General features: G+C 34.6%; 2 protein-coding genes and 1 long non-coding RNA gene across 7 annotated transcripts; 2 read left to right on the forward strand and 1 right to left on the reverse strand.

The window, feature by feature from the left end:
* Positions 1-1,978: 1,978 nt before the first annotated feature.
* LOC147396301 (NC domain-containing protein-like protein) lies at positions 1,979-4,715 on the forward strand. Its single transcript, XM_086451549.1, has 2 exons — positions 1,979-2,317; positions 3,981-4,715. The coding sequence occupies exons 1-2, from the start codon at positions 2,224-2,226 to the stop codon at positions 4,646-4,648; spliced, it is 762 nt and encodes a 253-aa protein (XP_086307675.1). The 5' UTR covers positions 1,979-2,223; the 3' UTR covers positions 4,649-4,715.
* An 11,885-nt stretch (positions 4,716-16,600) lies between these two features.
* LOC147396302 (uncharacterized) lies at positions 16,601-18,837 on the forward strand. Its single transcript, XR_015180336.1, has 3 exons — positions 16,601-16,925; positions 17,676-17,865; positions 18,104-18,837. It is a non-coding gene; the product is annotated as an uncharacterized LOC147396302 (long non-coding RNA).
* Positions 18,838-19,159: 322 nt separating this feature from the next.
* Positions 19,160-24,351, reverse strand: LOC147396303 (3-epi-6-deoxocathasterone 23-monooxygenase CYP90C1-like). Of its 5 annotated transcripts, none has more exons than XR_015181040.1 (7): positions 23,968-24,351; positions 23,657-23,733; positions 23,465-23,521; positions 21,092-21,300; positions 20,013-20,888; positions 19,785-19,910; positions 19,160-19,639 (listed from the first exon to the last, which is right to left on the reverse strand). XR_015181040.1 is itself a non-coding variant. In XM_086452163.1 (7 exons), the coding sequence occupies exons 5-7, from the start codon at positions 20,167-20,169 to the stop codon at positions 19,378-19,380; spliced, it is 516 nt and encodes a 171-aa protein (XP_086308289.1). In that variant the 5' UTR covers positions 20,170-20,888; positions 21,092-21,300; positions 23,465-23,521; positions 23,657-23,733; positions 23,968-24,338; the 3' UTR covers positions 19,160-19,377. The 5 variants fall into 5 exon arrangements, 2 of the variants coding, with proteins under 2 accessions (XP_086308289.1, XP_086308290.1); XR_015181039.1 differs by having other exon boundaries at positions 19,160-19,682; positions 19,785-19,933; XR_015181038.1 differs by having other exon boundaries at positions 19,160-19,682; positions 23,968-24,350.
* Between the last annotated feature and the right edge of the window lie 144 nt (positions 24,352-24,495).

The following is a 24,495-nucleotide window of genomic DNA, read 5'->3' on the forward strand; positions in this document are numbered from 1 at the left end:
GGTGGCTTGCAAGACCAGATCTGTCATAATTTCTCCCAAGCATACAAACAAGGATTGTGCAATTTAAATAAAATAACTTTCGTTGGAGAGATTTTAGATAAGAAAAAAAGAAATGAGATCATAAGAGATGAATTTTTCGATATAGGAGATTCGTAAAGATATAGAAGGAGGTGTGATTTTTATTGAAGAAAACTAGAATAATAGTAAAGGGGAAAAAAGAGATTTAGATCGCATCTCGCCAAAGAACAACTTACCAAGATCAATGTGCTCAGTGGAGCTTGAGCTTTGATACTATGTAGAATTCTAAAATTACCTTGTCTCTCTCTTTATAAAATCTTGTGCCTCTCCACTCATTGCCAATTGGTTTTTAGGTTGATCCCCAAATTTATCATGATATCAAAACTGACCTTTTTTTCCTTCACGACACCCAGTATATATATCCACGTGCTTTGGATACAAATTGTCTTGTCTCTCTCTCCTTATAAGATCTCAAGCCTCTCCACTCATTGACAATTGGTTTTGAGTTGGACCCTCAAATTTATCAACCACCGCTTTATTACCTTTTTTAATTTGTTTTAAAATCATTATTTTTTAATAAATTAGAGATAAATAATTATGTTTTAATGATTTTCCTTTCTAAATTTCATTATATGTATGCTACCTATTCAAGCTCTAGAGTCATAGCTTACATAATTGAGAACTTCTTAACTTGAAAACCGTTGGATTATGATAATTATATTATTATGTAAGTTGATTCCCTTTCGAAGTATACCGAATTTTTTATGTGGGACATAAAAAAACACTTAAAAAGTATGTGCCCCCATATTTTTTGTTTAGCGAATTTTTTACTGGATTTTTGCAAGCCAAAATTGAATAAAAATGGATTTTTTTTTTCATATTTTGAATTGCTTAACAAGGGGGAAATGCCCCTGAATTATTTAGGTTATTGGAGAATTAAATTCCAACATTTTGAATAATGAAAATTGATAACAATAAATAATAATGCAATATATATATATAAGATAGGAAAATGTTTGGCACCCTACTATTTGCCCTACATTTTGCCCTACGTGTTTTTTCCTACACAGGTTATAAGTTTTGGAAAGGGTTGATTTTTTGTGAGGATGATTTTTTATAGTGAAGAGATCATCCTTACAAAAAATCAGCTCATTCTAAAACTTCTAACCCCATATTTTCAAGTTGAAGAATTGTGAACCGTCTATTTTTTTTAAATCATTTTTGATAGGGTTAGAAGTTTTAGAATGGACTGATTTTTGGTGAGAATGATTTTCTCATCATAGAGATCATCCTCACAAAAAAAAAAATCAGCCCATTTCAAAATGCATAAGACAAAATGTAAGGTAAATAGTAGAGTGCTGAGCATGCCCCATTAAATATATATATATATATATATATATACATACAACGCTGGCTTGAAAATGGATTAACCACAGTATGGAGAATTAAAATTCCAATGTATCCAAGTTCTTGAATAACGGCTTTCCTAAGAACATCATCCAAATGCCCCAAAAGTTGTTTCTTCAGTGACAATTTCCAATGTATGATGTATCCAACCTCTTCATGGCATTCTTATTATATTTGAGTGAGATGTTTGTATCCATTTCGACGGCTCTCTAGTCCGAAATATGGGATGAATTCAGACTCGTGCCAATTGCTGAAGGATCTGGAGAAACAAATCCCTCCCATCGTATACTTGGCTGCATAATGAAACGATTTCAGTCGGTTGGATGAGGCATGAAAGTAAACTGTTTATAACTGTACGGTTGGGTCTTGTGCCAACAGCAACACCCATTTAATTAATTAATTAATTAATTAATAAATGATAGTAAAGGTCTTTAGGGAAAGGTAAGGGGGAAACGTTGGAGTTTGTGTATCCAACTCAGGTTAATGATCGGTGATGTGAATACATTTTACCAAGAATAAATGTAATCTGATATATATTTTTTTTTCTCACATCTCAGCCGTTTGTTGGAGATGGCGCTACAAGAGGGTGGGGTGTGCTAGTTAAGGAGGAAGAAAAGAAAAGGGGGACGAGAAACGCCCTATTCCTTAGTGGTTAAGGAATCGAATTCTAAACTTTACCTCTCTCTCTCTTCATGTTTGAGACTTGAGAGGGTTCAGGTTGAGGTTTGAAGAGAATCAATCAGCCAGAGAGAGAGAGAGAGAGGGACAGGACGGAACGGAAGCGAGAAAGATAGAAAGATGGGGGTTCTATCAAACAAGATTGAGAGGGAGAAGCTGAAGGCTGGAGATCACATATATTCTTGGAGGAGCGCTTACATCTACGCACATCACGGTCCTTCCATTTCCCACCATTGTTATTTTTTGTTATTGTGTTGAGAGATGGAGTCAAGAGGGCTTCTTTGCTTTGAACCTCATTACATCAAATTATTCATAAGAAAACAAAATTTTAATAATGAATCTCACTCATCCATCCATCTAAGCTTATATAATTTTTTTTTTTCTTTTCTTTTCTTTTCTTTTTATATAGATGAAGTTACATCTAATTTTCATCACTATTATGGATGTAATTGTCTTCTTCCTTCCAAACACCAAATCCTTCAGTTCCACCTGAAGCTTTGTCTTTTGGTAGAGAGATGGGGATCTAGTATATAGAAAATTGCATGCCTTTACCTCTAAAAATGACCTTCTATGTAGTGTTGTTAGATCATGATTCTATCGGGTTTTGTTTTGTTGGAATCACCCCCTACCGATTAATTAATCTCAATCACTTGATGTCTCTTTGTGAAAGATATGACCCTGTACAATGCTTTCCTTTACATCTATCGGAATCACTCAATGACATCTCCCCTTTGTCATGTTTCTCAAGAATTATAATGTTGTCTTACATCATCAGTTGTAGGTTATTTTTGGCTTTCTGATCTTCTGATGGCTTGTTGCTGTTGTTGGGAATGAATGATCAAGGACTAATTCCATACCAACAGTCTTGCATCCATATCCTAAAAGAACTCAAGACAAATCTTACTGCCCCATCAACTGTTATTGAATCCAAACTTCTATCCTACTTTTGAAGCTCTTATAAAATGTTTGACAAAAGTTGTGAAACAACCATTATAGATCTTGGAATGCGTTTTTCTTTGCATTTACCAACTTCCCAATCGGATACTTGAATTGAAAGTTAAATATTGAATAAGGTGTCCATCCCTAACCTCAACGGTATTAAGATATTTTAGACCACTTATTTGACATATATTCGAAGTAGGAAAAACCACTGTTGATCGTTCATCATTTATCAGACGTTGTACGAGTACAATTTTGGCCATATCAAGGTTCCATCAACACTGCAGTTAATTGTTTATTTATTATGTATGTTAGTTAATTTGGTCTTGTGTTCTTTTCTCAGTGCCAACATCTGAAAACTTTTTAAGGCCACGTAAAACCACGAGAGGGGTTGAGGGAAAATAGAATGTTTATTAGTATGATCTACCCATTGTGTTTTATTACACACAACATATTTTCATTTTCATTTTTTTTGCAAAGAAAATGCTCTGACAAGGATTGAACCCACTATATGAATTTTGAAGGATGAGATCTTGTAACAAATCTCAGTCACTTATCTGATGATATTGTGCCTACTGTTCTATAGCTTATTATGAATATAGTTCACCATATCTTTCAGACCAACCCAAATATGTTACCACTAAACCAGTTTATATTTGATGGCTTACATTCTTCTGTATGTGCTCCACATAGGCTGGTATTCTCTAAAACCAGTGTCTTAGATTTCATATGGCACGTTAAAATATATAATACTGTTCTATAGAGACACGTAATGGTGCTCTCTGTTTCTGGACCATTTGAAATTTTTTCTTTCTTTATTATTACTATATTATTAAATCTCATTCAGGAATATCTATTTAATTTCTGAATTCCCTTGTACTTTTCAAAAAAAAAAAACCTCTGTTTAGTTTGCTAAAGCTTTCTATGGCAACTATCAGGCATATACATTGGTGAGGGAAAGGTTATCCACTTCACCCGAGGAGCAGGACAGGAGGTCGGTACTGGAACAGTCTTAGACCGTGTCATCTTCAGCTCCTCTCCCCCCCCTAGAGACATACCTTGCCCAAAATGTGGTGACCAATCAAGACTGGATGGTGTGATATGCTCCTGTATCGACTGTTTTCTCTCTGGAGGTGATCTCTACCTTTTTGGATATGGTGTCTCATCAGTTTTCTTTCTTGCTAAAGCCCGAGGAGGGACTTGTACCCTTGCGACTTCTGACACACCAGCCGAAGTACTCCACCGTGCCTCTTACCTCCTCCAGAATGGCTTTGGCGTTTACCAAATTTTTAAGAACAACTGCGAGGATTTCGCGATCTACTGCAAGACGGGTTTGTTGGTGGTAACCAGCATCAGCGTGGGCCGGAGTGGGCAGGCAGCTTCGTTCCTGGCTGCTGCCAGTGCTATCATTTCTTCACCACTTCGATTCTTGACTACCAGTTTTGCGGGTCTGACAGTAGTAGCCAGTGGCATGTATTGTTTCAGCCGATTCGTTTCTGATATTGGAATACGTCGTGACGTGGTTAAAGTCCCAGTGGAGAGACTCATTGAAATGTCAAGTGTAGGTGCACCAGACACAGCAATGGAAAATGCTACAGAAGATTAGATGTTGAAACAAATTTATGTTAAACTCCGTCTCTGTGGAATGTTATCATAGTATTATCTTTCTGCAACGTTGAACATTCTTTTATGGGTTTTCTTAATTTCAAGTACTTATATTTGATTTTATTTTTAAATAAATTTAACTATTTGAGTGGAAAAACCATGATCTTAAAACTTGGGGTGTCCTATTAGTTTCAATGAAGCCTCCTGAAAGGAAGTGTACAAACTATGTTCTTAAAAAAAATTTGTTATGTTTTAAAATTTGAAAAACAGTAGGAAATTCTTTAATAAGTGGAAACACTTGAAAGGAAAAAAAAAATGTAAGCTATGTTTTGAAAATTAAAAAAAAAAAAAAATTCCTAAACATTTTTAAATCTTCAAGGAGAGTGTTTCTAAGCTTTAGGCCTAAATAAACAAGTAATACTAAGGCCATAGTTAGCAGTTAAAGAGCCCGAATGATAGAAGAATTGATTAAAACTTCTGGTCCATTCAACTCGGAAAAAAAAATGGTCTTGGTGAATCATTCATGATTTATCTCTCTTGAATAAAAATAAATAAATAAATTGTGTATAAAGAAATTAAAACGAAAAAAAAAAAAAAAAAACAAATGAGTCCTAAAGAGGAAGTATTTGGAAGTCAACTTCAATGAATGTTAAGTAAAAATTGATAGTCATGAATTATCTCCAAAGTATCATTTTTATTAACTACATCTTATTATATGTAACGTTGGAGAAATTTTTTGGTAAAACTAGAGTTGGATGGGTATAGTGACTGTATTCCTAGTGCAATGTGACAGACGCATCCCAATTATTATCATTAATTCTTTTTTTATAGAATGATAAAAGTCAGTATTGTTCATGAATGAGACAAGATACCATGGTCAAATCTTTCAGATTTCATCAGCTTCTAATTTATTTATTTATTTTCTTTTCTGTTTAAAGATCCAAGATAAAGCTAGACTCTCATCTTGGATAACGGAGATGATACAGTTCATGAACGAGTTGATATGAAAAATTGAGATTGAAAACCATGACTCCCTAAAAACAAGAGGAAGATTAAGAGGAAAAAAAAAGGTAAAATTACTTAAATGTCCTTGGCAAACTCTTCTTTCTAATTAATCCTTGACTTTTAGGGGCACACTAAATAGTCCACTTAGTAAATTCATCTTTTCTAACCAGTCATGGAGTCCCACTCTAGGCATTTCTTACGATTGAAATGTCAAAATTGTCCTAACCATTCAAACTCACAATTTTCATAAATAAAAAAAAAAAAAAAAAGATTTTCGGCATCCCAATCTAGTTTTGGAGACTCCATTCTGATAAAAAAGATTTGAGAAAGAAGAAACTAGGGTTTTCTCAAGCATTTTGAAAATGTATGTAAAAAAAAAAAAACTAGGGTTTCATACTTACATTTACTTTGTTTTTTAACTCAAATTGATCAAGGATGATTATTTTGGTTTGAAATCATTTGCACAAGTCGTTATGTTAAGTTTTAAGTCGATCTTTCCTTATATTTTAGTTGAAAATACTTGAAAAAACAAAATTGGATAAATTTTACAGTATTGACGTCAACAATTTTTATTTTTAATTTCAATATTTTTACACTAATGCTGGAATGACATTGGATTTACTGCGGTTTTTACATTTCTTATGTGGAGGTGTGCACATAATTATAGAAGTTGTTTCCTCGCTCACCCCAACATGACTCATATTTTTATTGTTGAGGTCGACAATTTTTTTAGTATTTGTCGATATCATCACTTTTAATTATTGTCAAGGTCGGAAATAATTAAAAAAATTGTTTACCATGGCTATTAAAATATTGAACTTAAAAGAAAAATTATTGTCATCAGGGCTGCAAAATTTATCCGATTTTATTTTTTTTTGGAAATTTTCAACTAAAATACATGGAAAGACCAACTTAAAACTTGATATAATGGTTTGTGTAGATGATCTCAAACCAAAAGAACCATCCTTGATCAATTTTGATCCCAAAAAAATTGAAAAACCCTAGCTTAATTTTTTATTATAAATTGTCAAAAGAAAAAAAAAAACAAAACATTTAAGAGTTCAAAAATGAGATGAATATCATTTTCATTTGTCATTCACGATAAAAAAAAAATCGTTAGAAATGATTGGAATTGCTGTTGGAAAACCTAAGTATGTGACGAAGAAGAAGAAGAAGAAAAAAGGGGTAGTTTCGGTATTTCAAAAATATTATAACCTGAGATGAGGTTGAAGGACTGATTACAAAAGAGGGATTCACTAAATGGACCATTTAGCTCAACCCTAAAAGTCAAGGACTAATTAAAAAAAAAAAAGTTAGCGTCAAGGACCATAAAGTAATTTTACCTAAAAAAATGGATTTTGGGCAGGGAAGTTGTAGTTGGAGTTTGATGCAAATGTTCCTTCCATGAGAAGCTATAGTGCCTCGCAAACATGTTAAACAGGCACACATTTACGCTATATTGATTTGCCCTTGTCGTGGATGAAGTAATTGCTCATATTCAAGGTCAAGGCCCTAGGTGTAATACGGAGGATGTTCTCCATCAAACTAAAGTTCGATGGATAAAATGAATATTTGTATTTAGAGTGTTATGTGATTGAAGCCTTTTTTTTAAATGAAAAGTGAATGGTAAATCACAACGAATCAACACATTAATAGATAAAAACTTATAAGAGACGAGGATGTTGGGAATAATAAATAAAAATTTTAAGAAGATAAAATTATAAATGAACACATTCCTAAAATGTTGTGTTTATAGTCACCTAATTTTTTTTATTAGGGCGTCCTATTTTTTTAGAGCACACATCTATTTTTGAGAAAGATTCGCACCCCACTAAGTTTTGGCATCCATATTCTTCTTCTTTTCTTATTCTTCTTTTTCTACTCTTTATCTTCATTATCACCAACCTCCACCATAACAGTTGATAGCTCCTCTCCTCTACCTCCATTTTCTTCTTCTTCTTCCACTGTAGCAGTCAAACCCCCTTCTCCTCCTCCTCCTCCTTTTCTTATCCCCTATCCTCATCATCCTTTCATCACCATAGTACAAGAATATGAAAAGAGGAATTCCACCATCTGAAAAATGAACGTAATCAAGATTTTTGTTTTCCAAAATTTACATTGTATCGATAGTACAATGTCAAGACTATTTGAATAGTGTCGACAAGGTCATGTCTACATCATTAAAGCCATGTACCATCTTACCCTATTGACACAATTCCATATATATTTTTTTAGATTTGCACTGTATCGATTGACACAGCTTAAATCATGTCAACAGGTGCTTTTCGACATAGAAATTTTTTTGAAAAACAATATCTCTACAAATGCATTTATTAATCTGTGTTTTTGTTAGATTACATGATTCTAACCATTTACAAAGGAGAAAGATAGATATAAAGGACTTTAGATATTTGAAGCTCAACCCTAAAAGTCAAGGACTAATAAAAAAAAAGTTAGTGTCAGGGACCATTAAGTAATTTTCCCTAAAAAAATGGATTTGGGACAAGGAAGTTGTAGATGGAGTTTGATGCAAATGCTCCTTCCATGAGAAGCTATGGTGCCTTGCAAACATGTTGAATAGGCACACATTTACGCTATATTGATTTGCTCTTGTCGTGGATGAAGTAATTGCTCATATTCAAGGTCAAGGCCCTAGGTGTAATACGGAGGATGTTCTCCATCAAACTAAAGTTCGATGGATAAAATGAATATTTGTATTTAGAGTGTTATGTGATTGAAGCCTTTTTTTTAAATGAAAAGTGAATGGTAAATCACAACGAATCAACACATTAATAGATAAAAACTTATAAGAGACGAGGATGTCGGGAATAATAAATAAAAATTTTAAGAAGATAAAATTATAAATGAACACATTCCTAAAATGTTGTGTTTATAGTCACCTAATTTTTTTTATTAGGGCGTCCTATTTTTTTAGAGCACACATCTATTTTGAGAAAGATTCGCACCCCACTAAGTTTTGGCATCCATATTCTTCTTCTTTTCTTATTCTTCTTTTTCTACTCTTTATCTTCATTATCACCAACCTCCACCATAACAGTTGATAGCTCCTCTCCTCTACCTCCATTTTCTTCTTCTTCTTCCACTGTAGCAGTCAACACCCCTTCTCCTCCTCCTCCTCCTTTTCTTATTCCCCTATCCTCATCATCCTTTCATCACCATAGTACAAGAATATGAAAAGAGGAATTCCACCATCTGAAAAATGAATGTAATCAAGATTTTTGTTTTCCAAAATTTACATTGTATCGATAGTACAATGTCAAGACTATTTGAGTAGTGTCGACAAGGTCATGTCTACATCATTAAAGCCATGTACCATCTTACCCTATTGACACAATTCCATATATATTTTTTTAGATTTGCACTGTATCGATTGACACAGCTTAAATCATGTCAACAGGTGCCTTTCGACATAGAAAAAATTTTGAAAAACAATATCTCTACAAATGCATTTATTAATCTGTGTTTTTGTTAGATTACATGATTCTAACCATTTACAAGGGAGAAAGATAGATATAAAGGACTTTAGATATTTGAAGCTCAACCCTAAAAGTCAAGGACTAATAAAAAAAAAGTTAGTGTCAGGTACCATTAAGTAATTTTCCCTAAAAAAATGGATTTGGGACAAGGAAGTTGTAGATGGAGTTTGATGCAAATGCTCCTTCCATGAGAAGCTATGGTGCCTTGCAAACATGTTGAATAAGCACACATTTAAGCTATATTGATTTGCTCTTGTCATGGATGAAGTAATTGCTCATATTCAAGGTCAAGGCCCTAGGTGTAATAAGGAGGATATTCTTCATAAAACTAGAGTTCGATGGTTAAAATGAATATTTGTATTTCGAGTGTTATGTGATTGACGCCTCTTTTTTTTATATAAAAAAAAAATGAAAAGTGAATAGTAAATTATGGCGAATCAACATATTAATAGATAAAAACTTAGAAGAGACAAAGATGTTGGGAATAATAAATAAAAATTTTAAGAAGATAAAATTAGAAATGAACACATTCCTAAAATGTTGTGTTTATAGTCACCTAATTTTTTTTATTAGGGCGTCCAATTTTTTAGAGCACACATCTATTTTTGAGATAGATTCGCACCCCACCAAGTTTTGGCACCCATATTTATCTTCTTCTTTTTTCTTATTCTTCCTTTTCTACTCTTCATCTTCATTATCATCACCAACCTCCACCATAACAGTCGATAGCCCCTTTCCCTCACGTCCATTTTCTTCTTCTTCTTCCACTGTAGCAATCGACACCCCTTCTCCTCCTCGTCCTCCTTTTATTATTCCCCTATCCTTATCATCCTTTCATCACCATAGTACAAGAATTTGAAAAAAGGAATTCCACCATCTAGAAAATGAATGTAATCAAGATTTTTTTTCCCCGAAATTAACATTGTACTGATGGGACAATGTCAATAATATATGAACATTGTCGACAAGGTCATGTCTACATTATTAAAGCCATGTACCATCTTACCCTATTGACACAATTCAATAATTTTTTTTTTTAGATTTGCACTACATCGATTGACACAACTTAAATCATATCAATAGGTGCCTTTCGACACAGAAAAAAAATTGGAAAACAATATCTCTGCAAATGTATTTATTGATGTGTGTTTTTGTTAGATTACATGATTCTAACCATTTACAAAGGAGAAAGATAGATATAAAGGACTTTATATATTTGAAGTTCAATGAGTTTTGACTCATCTACTTGGGTTTAGGAATCGCCACTATTCAAAGAGCTTAAAGTGTGAATGGACACTATAAAATAGTTTTAAAAAATCTATTTTCTCAACAAATTGTTGACTCAAACTGGTCTAACCTTTGAGGTTAAAGGTTGTGAGACAAGGAAGGTGTTAGGCACTTTGTCTCACCGTCAAGTTGGTGGTTACCATATTTGGCCAAAAATGAAATAGAAAACTAATTTCATTTAAATATTCCCTAAGAAATTTACTATGGACTTATAAAATGGAAGATTACCTCGCAAGTGAGGCTTTACTCTCTTCCTTCTTAAGCCATTAAAACAAAATAAAAACTACATTACATGTAAGGAATTGAAAGTACTTTAAAGTAAACAATAGGGGAAAGATGAAGTGGGATTTGGGTGGTTCAACTAATTAGAAATATAATTTAATGATTCTCTTCCCATTTTGGTCTCCATTATTTCTTCTTATTGTTCTGGGCCTTCAAGGAGTGTAAGTATGTATTTGAGTAGGATTTTGGATAATAGGAGGCAAGAAGAGAATTGGGTAGAGTTTTGAGATCATAAACTTCTTCTCCCATTTATTTTGAAAGGATTATTTATTTATAGGCCTTTATGAGGCCTTTGGTAATATAAATGTCAAAATTATTTAAGTTCAAAATATTCCTAAGAAAATCTTCATAAATGACCATGGTTGCCCTCAATTAAATTGTCCTTGATGATTATTCTCACCTCCTTGAGTCTTATTAGTCATGATTATTAAATGATAGAAGTGTAAAAGCAAATTTCTAGAGAATTTTTTTTAGGTTAGGATTGTCGTAATCTTTTGAATTTGGTCAAACTGTTGAGAACTTATGAGCAATGACATGTAATTAGCAAGGAGAAATTGAAGTTCTTTAATCAATTGTATTGAATAAGCTCTCAACAAACTTGAGGGTGGAAGGGTAATAGCTCTTGGATTCTAGAGAATTCTTCTTAATGGGCAAAAGGGTCAAGGTCCCTTGAACTTGGTCGATTTGCAAAGAATTATGTAGAAGTGATCTTGAATTAGGAATACTAATGATGAGTTTGAAGGTCAATTTCCTTAATTTAGTCTCAACAAATTATGGGTAAGAAGGTCATTGGCACTTTGTAAGGATCAAGGGTCAAGGTTGGGAGAATTAGAAATGCCTTAGAAGGACTAGGTTGGAAAATTAGGATAGACTTAATGATTGGGTAAAGTTGGCAAATACTTGAGTTTTCTTACGGAAAAAATAATTAAGAGAGAGTTTACGATTTCCTAAGCAAATTTAGAACACTAAAGTGCATTCATTCGAAGCAAAATTGCCTAACTGACTAGACTTTTGGTGAATAAAGGCCAGTGCAAAAATACAAACGTCAATGACTTACCCAAGGTTCAGTGTGAAATTTTCTAGGGCCTTGGGCGACCTATACCCCAAAGGAAAACTAGCCTAGGCATGGGTAACTCATGGCCTAACTTTGTTTAAACTTTAAAAACTTGGCTTCGAAGAGTTGGGCTCTTCTAAGATGAGCCCCATTTGATTAATTGAAGACTTTTGAATTAGACTTTACTTTGTTGGATTCCGAGAGCTCTCGAGCTCGGTTTCTACAAGGACATTGTAAATAACTTTTCATAGTTTGGGATGATTTAGGTAAAGTTCCAACTACATCTTCATATTTTCTAATTTTTTTATTTTTTATTTTCAACAACCAATGAAAGAGAGGGAGAGTAATAGAGAAGAGACGAATACAATGTGCTTTGTGTTAACGTTTTCTAGTAACGTTTACCAGAGATTAACGTGTTGGAAAGAACAACCCAAACATGTTTAATTTCTTTGAAAAAAGGAGGATGAAATAACTAGGAAGAAGGTAATCTTTTTAAGTTATGAAAAATTTCAAAATATTTGCGAGCACTAAAAAATTCATGGGGGTGCCTTTAACATGAGCCTTCATGAAAATATAAGAGTATTCTTATTTCTTAATGGGTGTTAAATTATCGATCAAGATGATTTTACACAAACTGTTTAATCAAATCTAGTACAATAGTCATTAAAAAAAATCTCTACTAAAAGCATGGTTTCAAAAATAGTCCAATTGACTATGATCTATAATGATTGATTCATAGTTATTGATTTGAACACATAAGTTATTGATATTGAATTCTAACTTATACATGGGGGGGGGGGGGGTTACCATTGATCGAGTGTGTTACAATCCATTTTTTGATGGTGGGGTATCAAGATCAACTTAGGAAAATACTCTAAGAGAAGGATACTAATTTTTTACTAATAGCCCAAGGTTGCGATAGGCATCACATTTCCATAAGGAATGGGCATAAGGCCTTAGTCTCAAAAATTTTGTGGTGTGTGCATTAGTGTAGGGATTTTGAAAGTCTTTTGTTTCAAAAAACTCCTCAAACTCTACCCTTTCGACCGAGATTGAGCCTAATCTATCGAAAGTAGATGAGGTTTTTTTTTTTTTTTTTTGTAGTTTTTTTAAAAAAAAGAGGGGGAGAGAGAGATGAAAACTTTTAATTTTTTTTTTTTTTGTCTAAAACCTACATTATTCTTAACTTGACCTTCTTTGACTTGTCTTGGTTTACTTGTATAGTAGAGATTATGAGATGGGGGTTTGAGAGTTGAGAATAAGATGAAGGGATTGAGAGTGAGTTAAGACTTGAGACTTACATTTTTTGAGTTCAAGTCTTCGGGGTTATTGTGTTGAGAGTCAGGGATTTTAGAGGTAACTTTTAGGGATAAAATGGGATGAGAATGTGAGAAAGGGTAGACTGGTATGAGATTTGTGAGAGGGGATATGTGTAAATTAAGGGTAGTGGAAGAGTATTTGAGGAAGAAGATATAAATGGGTTGTTTGTGATTCAAATGGGTTTGATCTTGCAACCCATTTGGGTTGAGTGTTTAATGAATTAAAATGAGTGATTTTTTGTTAGAAGAATGTGAGTGTAAGAGAATGGTTTGTTGATTAAGTGTTAGGTGAGTTGAATGAAATGAATTTTTGTTAGAAGAATGAGATGTGTAAGAAAGTGGTTGTTGATTTTTTTGGGAGGGTAGAGAATGTGGTGACATGCGTCCAAAAGGTGTGGAAAAATAGTATTTAGTTGAATTGATTAGGGAGAAGGGATGTCTTATGAATATGAGTTTGAAGAGAATGATAAGGGTAGGTTAAAGAAATGTATGGGTTGAAATGTGGGTAGGTGTTCTTTTAGGAGAAAGGTGATGGGGGTAGGTAGTTGAATGAGGGAGGTGGGTACAGGTGGTGACATGTGCTCCACTTTGATGATTTTGGGTGATTGGTTGTGATATTTAAGTTTGAGATAATGGTTTGGTAGTGAGTTGAATAAATATGGTGCTGATTTTAAGTCCAATGTACTTAGGTGATGGGTGGAGTAGGAATAGGGATGGATTGAGTTGAATTGGACTAGGGTTGGGTTGAGAAGTGATGATGGTATAGAAGAGGATGGGATAGGTCTTTGGCCCATGGGCCATGTAGGAAGGGGCCTTAAGCCATCTATTTGAAAAAAACAGATTAATTTTTTTTTAAGGTTTGGACTTTGAGGCCTATTCTAATTTTTGTGAATTTTGGGGCACTTAGCATGAAGGGCTTGTCCAAATTTGGGTGTCTGCACCAACCATATATTAAAAGTGGATGTTTTGAAAAAAAAAAAAAAAAAACCTCATGTATGTAGATCTAGTATTACCATTAAAATTCGACCATTGCCCCTGATATGTGTCAGATCTTTACAATGAGCTCTACAACAATATACAATCATTCTTTGAGTAATTTCAAAATTTTCATCTTTACTTACAAAAAAAATACTAATAACTACAAAATTTGAGAGTAAGAGAGAATAAGATAACAAAAAATAAGCAAGTGAGGAAAAACATCCTAAATCCTTCTATTTATTTGTGGAAAAAAATAAATGTTTGAATTGAAAATATGTTGTTGAGTGATTGTTGGACATGAGCATTTATATTTTTTAAAATAAAATTGAAAACATGTTGTTCAAGGGCATTTTTTGGACTTGATGGACAAGTTGTTCACCTGAAAAAGCTAGCAACCTCAAATTAGGACCACTATAGAAACCCATGGGCCTAACTCATCCTCATAAGATCGGCTTGTAAGATGAGGATTGCCCTAGGTTTATATGCAGCCTAAGGTCATGATACCTAGACGATGTGGGACTATATCTTACACTCCTTGTCATGTGTAACGTGTCTCCTACATCTCTGTGATTACCTGCTCTGATACCATGTAAAAAATTTGAATTTTATTGAGATTCTTGGATGAAGATTACATGAACCCCATTAAGGTATTTATAGAGATTACATCAACCAGGATATTAGAAACTAACCTAATATAGATATACTAATTATCGATAATTCCTAATTTAGAATATCTTAATAGATATTACTAAATATTTTATTCTCAATCACCACCTCAACCTTCCTTTTATTATGAGATACATTGACAATGATACAATATATTTCATGCATCATAATATGATGCATTTCTTACATCCTCTTGCAATTGCATGATCTTTTGAAGAAACAATATGCAATTGGTTCCTTTGAATGAATGCTCTCGATCTCATTAATTGATATGCTATTAGATCACCCAAAATCCAATCGTACTTCTTAGTTGTCACCGTCTGTTTGTAAAGTCCATTGTTGCATCCCGCTCTTTTCTTGTGTCTGTTGAAGTCGATGGCTTACAAGACCAGATCTGTCATAATTTCTCCCAAGAGCATACAAATAAGGATTATGCGATTTAAATAAAATAACTCTCGTTAGAGAGATTTTAGATAAGAAAAAAAGAAATGAGATCGTAAGAGATGCATTTTTTGATATAGGAGATTCGTAGAGATATAGAAGAATGTGTGATTTTTATTGAAGAAAAATAGAACAATAGTAAAAGGGAAAAAAAGATTTAGGTCGTGTCACGATAGCGGTGATGCCATCGCTGAGGAACGACTCACCACGGTTAATGTGCTTAGTGTAGCTTGAGCTCTGATACTATGTAGAATTCTAAAATTACCCTATCTCTCTCCTTATAAGATCATGGGCCTCTCCAGTCATTGCTAATTGGTTTTGAGTTGGACCCCCAAATTTATCATGGTATCAGAACATACCTTTCTTTCCTTCATGTCACCTAGTTCATATATCCTTGTGTTTTGGCCCAGTCCGGACCACACATGCAGGGGCGTGTTGAGTTTAGTCCCACATCGGACACAAATTTCCTTGTCTCTCTCCTTAAGATCTTGAGGCTCTCCATTCATTGCCAATTGATTTTGAGTTGGACCCCTAAATTTATCAACCACTACTTTGTTATCTTTTTTAATTTATTTTAAAATCATTATTTTTTAATAAATAATTATGTTTTAATGATTTTCCCTTCTAAATTTCATTATATGTATGTCATGTATTCTAGACTCTAGAGTCATAGGTTACATAATTGAGAACTTCCTAACTTGAAAATCGTTGGATTATGATAATTATATTACTATAAGTTGATTCCCTTTCGAAGTATACCGAATTATATATTTATTTCCAAATTTTTTATGTGGGACATAAAAAGCACTTATAAAATATGTGACCCATATTTTTCGTCTAGCGAATTCTTTATTGTATTTTTGCAATCCAAAATTAAATAAAACTCAATTTTTTTTTTCATATTCCGAATTGCTAACAAGGGGGAAACCCCCTCAATTATTTCGGCTATTGGAGAATTAAATTCCAACATTTTGAATTATGGAAATTGATAGTAATAAATAATAATGCAATCTATATATACATATAGGGAAATGTTCAGCAACAAACATTTTAGCAAACATTTTGGCAAAACATTTTTCAAAACATGGGTTAGAGGTTTTGGAATGGGCTGATTTTTGGTGAGGATGATCTCTACGGTGAGGAGATCATCATCACCAAAAATCAGCCCATTCAAAAACTTCTAACCCCATAAAAAATGGTTTACAAAAAATGGAGGGTCCACGATTTTTCAACTTGTAAACTGGGGCTAGAAGTTTTGGAATGGGCTGATTTTTGGTGAGGATGATCTCCTCACCGTAGAGATCATACTCACCAAAAATCAGCCCATTCCAAAACCTCTAACCCATGTTTGCCAAAATGTTTGTTGCTGAACGGGACCCATATATACATATATATGGTAACCATTCGTTCGTTTCACTCTTCGATCTGCCAACCATTCGTTCTTCTCTGACTCAGATCTTCATCTTCCGATCGCCTCCCCGATCTGCGTCATCTTCTTCGTTTCACTCTTCGATCTGCCAACCATTCCATCTACTCGCGACGACTATATATAGATCTTCGAATCACCCAAAAACGAAGACGCAATGAGGTCAGATCGATTCAAATAGATCTGTTTTTTTTCGACTTCGTCTGCTAACGACGACAACCATCTTCCTTCCTCTTCGTTTGCAACGGTGCCGACGAAGGTTGCGGCTTCGTCCTCATCTCTCTCTCTAACTCGTTGATCTTTCTCTCCAAAGAAACCCTAAGGTAAACCCTTAATTAAATTTTTTTTCCATCACCCTAATTTTTTTTTTTTTCATTTTTTTTTCTTTTTGATGTATCGATTATGACGAATCATCGAATAATTTTGTTTCGAAAGCTGCTTTGTTTCACTGATAAAATGGAGTGATTTTTTGCCTACATTTTGTGCAAAGTTATGATCTGTGGTAATCCTTCATCAAGTGATTTTGCAAAGGAATTTATAAAGTTCTCTCTTATAAATTTGTTTACGTCTTAAGAAAAATGTATTTCAATTTGATTTACAACGGCAATGCAGACCCATAACTAAGAAATGCCTGTGTTACATGCCATTGTAGCAGTGGATTCTAGGATCAAGTCTCTGTTCAATGGTTAATGAATTCAGTCTGCTTCAATTTATTGCTGAACCTCAGTTCCATCTGAATTGAACTTGGTATGTTGTAGCCAAGTGATGTTTTCTTGAATTCAATCTGCTTCAATTTTCTTGCTGAACCTCAGTTTCATCCATTTTGAAATGCTGGTGATGCATTAGACATTGTAGATAAAGATGTTGAGTATTCTGGATGCATCTTAATGTGGTTATGGACAGGACTTGGGTAATAATATTGGTATTTGTAATACATGTTCTATTATAATTTGTTGTGATTGAGCTTTGTTTCAAACCAGTCAGATTGGTTGAAGCATGCTTATACAACTATTATAACTTGGTCCTCACTCATGCATGCCAAATGTGCACATAATAATCTTCATTTTTTTCAGAGGATACATGGCAACAGAATACACTATGAGAGGTTACCTTACCGACAAAGCAGACTTCACCATTCAAAGAGTTGTTGCCTTGGAAATTGTCAGTGGGAGGAGCAATACAAGTCCTAAGTCGAAAGAAGACGACATGTTGCCAGAGTTCTAGTTTGGAATCAATTGAAGTTCCAGTCTGTTTATTATAGTGGTATGTCTGATCTTTATTATTGACTTGATACTGTTTCCAAGAAATTAATTGCTGTGGTTCTTACGAGCTGTTAAAATTAATGTCAAACCAGTGCATAAGTTTTTTTTTTTCCAAGACTTGAGTAGTAGACTTAGGATGAAGTCAGTTCAACATTTTTCCAACTATGTTATGAAATGCTAATGACCCAAGTAGATGGTGTAGAGTGCACTTCTTATTCTATTAACTTGTGGATTGGCAGGATGGACCATCACCGTTTTCTCTTTAAGGATTTTCTCAAGAGCTAAATGAAGAAGATACTGAAACTTTGCAGCTGATGGGAATTTACAAACTTTAGATATTACAGATTCTGGAATAAATGTAGCAGAGGAAGGATAATGAATCCAATTGGAAGGTGATCAAGTTAAATGTAGCAGAGCATGTTCGCAATTTGCTGGTCAAGTTAACGTGCAATCCGATTGGAAGGTGATTGAGACTCATTCAAATATTGGAGAATGGAAGCATAGACACAGTCAACACCACAACCACCACACCAATTCTCATCTCCATTTTCTTTCACCTTCAAGCTTTACTCATAAAAAAGGAACTGTGACTAATACTTTATAATCTTCATTTACTAAATGTATTAAGATTGCTTTAGCAACTTTTCATTCTCTTATTTGTTCAATTGTTTTTAATCTGCATTCTGCACCACACTGATTTGGTCAAAATTTCAACAGACCATGTGAACTTGATCTGCACTGTACATTCAAGGATTTTAGACAGTTGAGATGTTGCCTGACCTCCATGCTATGGAGTATGACAAGTTAGTTGGTAATAATGGTATGATGATGAATTGATAAATATGAATAAAAAATTTCAATCATGGAGGGATCAAATTTGTATTCAACTAAGAAACATATTACATGAATCAGAGTTTAAGGCTTTAAAAAATGAACATGTAAGAAGGGAAAAAAAATACTTCAAACCCCTACAGGTGCACCATGCCAATGCTTGTTGTATACTTGTAAAAACCACGTGGAAACACCCCACCCCCACCCACACCCACACCCACCTCCAGGAAATATCAATCGAATAACCACCTGAATGATCTTAACCATCCAATCCACTACATTCTTTTGGACAAACAGAAAATGAACAATGTGAAGAGATGATTGTGTTATCATGTGAAGAACTATTTCGTGATGGGGCAAAAAACAACATATGCTTCTCTTCTTAAATTGAGGAGAACCGGGAATTGTAGTTCAATCTGATTTTCTAAGAACATACACAAATGAAATAAGGTACCAAGGATTAATTTAAGTTATAGAGAACAGTTCACAATGGCAACATAAGCAACCACTTTCCTTATTTTATAGATTCAAAACAAACTATAGGAATGCAAAAGAAAAAAAAAAAAAAAGAATGACCAACATAAGGGTTGCTAATGGCAGCAACAATATCTCTTATCCCATTTACATAACCAAGTTAACAGACCAGCCTTTCATAAGAGATACTATCTTCTAGTATGCAACTTCAAACCATCAATTTCAAAATCCTGGGCTTCTTTTCTTGAAAACCAAGGTAGGATTGTCGTTCTCCGAAACAAGAAGATATGATTTTAAAGTTGGAGCGGAACTTTTCTTGCTCCTCGCCTGATGGCTCGAAGCTCATTATCATATTTCCAATCACTTTGAGAGTGAACTGCATCATCCAAAATGACACTTGAGGTTCAAACTCACCATCCCATCTTTTCCTGTCAACAAAATCTTGCTTGCTTCTCTTCCAATCATGAACACTGTATATCACCCCAAACACAACTTTTGATCACCTTACCATACCTGATAAAATATAGCACAAGCAAAGGATCAAAACCAAGGCATGAAGTCTAAAAAAAAAAAATACATAAAAGTATGCAATTTTATGGTTTAGTCTTTAATAACCTTTGTTGCCTCTTGTTCATGAAGCTGTAAATACTAGATGGACTTGAAAAAGACAGGAACGATAAGCTCTCCCCGATTATCGGCCAGCCCATGCTACCTGGGATCATTTCCATTTATGATTATGATCTGCATCCACTTTTCGAATCAAACTGCCAACAAAAACCATAGCAAATATTTTGTTTAATTTTCAAATCTAACCAATATCTACTGATAACTAGTTCTACTTACCCTGCTCCATAGTTGTAGATTTCATGAGACATATTGAAGAAGAGCTCAGGTTGAAGACCTCCAAGGTGTTGGAACTCACAGTTGTTGTAAGCCAACGACCCCCCGCAATCACCTGATTCGACTTCGGCGGTTGAAGCAGCAAAATTACAGAAACCATCTTCCCAAACCAATATCCTTCACATATGTAACATGAAAGTATCACTCAAGGCTTTGTAGACTGCACCCATTGCTCATATTATAATTGTACCCATTGTGACAGTTCTCTTCCTTACTGAAAAACCAGTCCAATGTTACTGTGTGGAAGAAGATAGGGTGGACAACTATTTCAAAAACGTTCTGGGTGGCTGTCATCAATGGTAACAAGTCATGTAACGTCATCACTTTAGTGTTCAAGGTAGTGAAAAGTTCTAAGTCTATTCGTCTCAACTGATTCACAATTCATTGCAAATTGCGAACATGCTCTGCTACATTTAAGTTAACGTGCAATCCGAACATCCTTGGCATTCTTCAACAAATGATTCCCTAAACCAAGGTTCAGTGGGTACTTAGCCTGACCATCAAACGAGAAAATTCCCCAATGCCTCTCAAAGTTTCCTGGAAATGTGCTCTTTGCCCCCTCATCGAGTAGACCGAAAAGATAAATATCCATGGGTGGGACCCCTGGTCTTAGAGGTGTTCCTTTGTTACTCAAGACATGATTTATGAGGCCTTGATTAAAGGCCCTTGCAGCAGTAAGGTTCGCGCTGGAGACGCCATCAGTGGGCCAACCCACCTCACCGATGACAATGGGCATCTGACCATATCCCATTTTGTTGAGAGCAGCAACTAATGTGTTCAAATTCCCATCAAATGCATTGTAGTAGACATTTTGGCCATCTGTAACAGAATGAGATGTCCCGTCAAAAAATGTGTAGTCTTGTGGAAAACCTGAGTACCCATATATGCATGTACACTTAATTAAGAGACCTATATTCTACACCTAGATAGACATTATGCAAGATGCAATCTAGAAAGGAAATACATAGAAATTTGAGAATCGAGATAAAGTGCTGAAGAAAACAGGAATCTATAAAGCCTACCCCATCTGCCAACTTCTGAAGGCTCCTTAAGAACTTCGCCAGATGCATCTGCCTGGCAGACAGTTTACCCCTTCCAGAAAAATCTGTTCTGTGTGGAATAGGTGTTGGCTGTACATTCTTAAAATGCGCATTTGAGGCAATTGTTGCATCCTTATGTGTTGTTTTTTAGGAACACTTTTGATCCTCAAGCAGCAACGTCAGAATATTAACTGGAACATATGTAGACACCCCATTTTTGCATCCGCCTGATTAATCAACTTGTCAACCCGATCGCAAGGATTCCCAATGATGGATGTGTATTCCGTTGCTTTATTTTGTTACCAGATGTGTTTCAGAAATCCGGATGAGGTATCTCGAACTGACAAAACCTTAGAAACCACGCTACGCTAGGAAAACACAACCCCAGAAACATAGAAATCATCATCTTGCAGACCAAAAAGAAGCTTTACAATAAAAATCACTAAAAATTGATCAAATTACCAAAATACCCCTGACATCAAAACAACCCTAGAGCCTACGTTACGCTTAGGAAAACTCTCTCAAATACATAAAATAACAAATTGAAACCAAATAAATCATTTCACCAATTTTAACAGAATTTGACAAAATTACGAAAATGCCCCTCATAAAGTTCACAATCATTTCACATAAAAATTTTCATAAATGACACAAACCAATATTTTCATTGAATTCCTTACGAAAAATCGATTCTAAAACATCCTAGAACATTAAAAACCAACTTAAAACGTGAAAAGTCCTCTCCGGGGGCAAAACGGTAATTTCATAATTTTCATAATTAAAAAATTCGAAATTAATAAATAAAACATTAAATAATTAAATTTAAACATTAATGAAATTAATTTAAAATTTTGAACCTAAAAAATCGATCAATCGGGCTCTCAGGCAAAATTGTTGAGGGTTCGTGGGATATTTCTTTAAGGACCCCTCCATTTGGGGGTCCAAAGAATTAAAGAAATAATGGACGAGGGTTCTCCAAAAATCAAAGTAAATCAAGCAAGACTAAGGTCAAGGTATTAAAGTCGATCAAGTAAGACTGAAGTCAAAATTAAAGTCAATTAAGCAAGACTGAAGTCAAGATATTAAAAGTCAATCAATTAAGACTAAAGTCAAAACATTAAAAGTCAATCAAATAAGACCAAAAGTCATAATAGAGATCTAATTAAATAATAACTCTATCTAATAGAGTTCTAACTAAAAAACAATTCTACCTAAAACAATTTGAATTAAAACACAATTCTACCTAAAACAATTCTAATTAAAACACAATTCTACCTAAAACACAACTCTAATTAAAAGATCTCTAATTAAACACTAACTCTATCCAAATCAACCCCTAAAAACATCTATAAATAGAGGTGCTCACCCCTATTTTCGTATCAAATCATAAACCCTAAGAGAAGTAGGTCTAGAAGCTCTCCTAACCCCCCCATAAACCCTAGTTTTGGAGCCCCAACTCCTTACCTAACATCCCCCCTTCAATTTTAGTCTAGAAAACACCTAAAATCCCCCCAAAAACACCCCCAAATTTGCAACGAACTTGAAGAATTCAGATTCAAAAATAAGAAGATACCTTGTCTCAGAGATCCGAAATCAAATCCGGAGACAGAACGAAGTAAGGGAGCACGGTACAAGGAGCTCTTTTGTCAGATCTGAGGGAACCAAGTCCTTGCCATCGGAAAGGTAAACCTTTTATTTTTATTTATTTTCTTATCTAGGTTCTAGCAATGTAATTTACTTGGGAATTTAGTAGAGACCGGCTTTGGCCGGGCGGGGTTGGTGCCTAACACCTTCCAACCCCGTAACTTGATCCCCGAATTCAATTTTTTTGGTTTTAGATTAGTTTTTATCCGTTTAGAGTCATTGATCGGTTCCTAGACCGTAATAACTAGGTGGCGACTCCCAAACCTCAAGGGTCAAAAGCGGATCCGCGCACCCCGCGGATCGAGGGCGCTTTCAACATATAACAAATATGAGTAAGACTATTAACAAATATTCTGATCTCTCATATGTACTACAAATATCATATACATAATCACGTCAATTTACTTAACTAGTGACAAACGACCAAGCAAAAAATGGTACTTAACAAGGGAAAGTTATGTTCCTAGTAAGATTTGGCAAGCATGGTAAGTGAAAAAAATATATACAAGCATGGCTATCTGGTTGGTACAGCAAAGTTGTGAAGCATTCTGAACATGATGCAAAATTTAAAGCTTCATTTAGAAGATTATATAACATTATGAAATATGTTATTGAAGTAAAACGAAAGTAAGAAACTCATTAATCATATCACAGTGCACAACGAGACAGATTATCTATCAGTAAAACCATCTGAAAATACCAACCCCATACCTCCAAAGTGATGACACCGCGAAAATGTCTTTCCTCTTGCTTTTTGGTGTATCCAAGCTGCAAGATGAGGTTACGCCATAATGGATAACATGCAAATAAATAACGCAGCAGTACTAGTATTAATTTTAGCAAGAATTCATATGGCCATAATGTAAATGCAGTTTGGGTTAGCTGTGATATTATATCACCAACCTTGCCATTTTTCTCATTTAAAACAAACCATCTCCTGCTCCAGCCATTAGTTTTTGCACTTTTCTTCAACAGATAACCTGCAAATACAGATCCAATGTTAATGGAAAGGAAATGAATGAAGGATTACCACAGATCATAACTTTGCACAAAATGTAGGCAAAAAATTACTCCATTTTATCAGTGAAACAAAGCAGCTTTCAAAACAAAATTATTCGATGATTCGTCATAATCGATACATAAAAAAGAAAAAGAAATGAAATAAAATAAAAAAAATTAGGGTGATGGAAAAAAAAATTTAATTAAGGGTTTACCTTAGGGTTTCTTTGGAGAGAAAGATCAACGAGTTAGAGAGAGAGATGAGGACGAAGCCGCAACCTTCATCGGCGCCGTCGCAAACGAAGAGGAATGAAGATGGTTGTTGTCGTTAGCAGACGAAGTCGAAAAAAAATAGATCTATTTGAATCGATCTGACCTCATTGCGTCTTCGTTTTTGGGTGATTCGAAGATCTATATATAGTCATCGCGAGTAGATGGAATGGTTGGCAGATCGAAGAGTGAAACGAAGAAGATGACGCAGATTGGGGAGGCGATCGGAAGACGAAGATCTGAGTCGGAGAAGAATAACGAATGGTTGGCAGATCGAAGAGTAAAACGAAGAAGACGCAGATCTGAGTCGGAGAAGAAGAACGAAGAAGAGTTCGATCTGTTTTGTTAAGAGAGGGATTTGGGTTTTTTTTGTTCACGGGGAGGTAATTGCAAATAACGAAAAGTCGTTATTTTCAAATCGTTTTCAAATAAACAGACGATCTGGACCGCTGATCTGCGCCAAATCCGACGGC

Source organism: Akebia trifoliata, chromosome 8 (genome assembly GCF_017979445.1).
Source record: "Akebia trifoliata isolate Shusen 1 chromosome 8, ASM1797944v1, whole genome shotgun sequence".
Taxonomy (NCBI): domain Eukaryota; kingdom Viridiplantae; phylum Streptophyta; class Magnoliopsida; order Ranunculales; family Lardizabalaceae; genus Akebia; species Akebia trifoliata.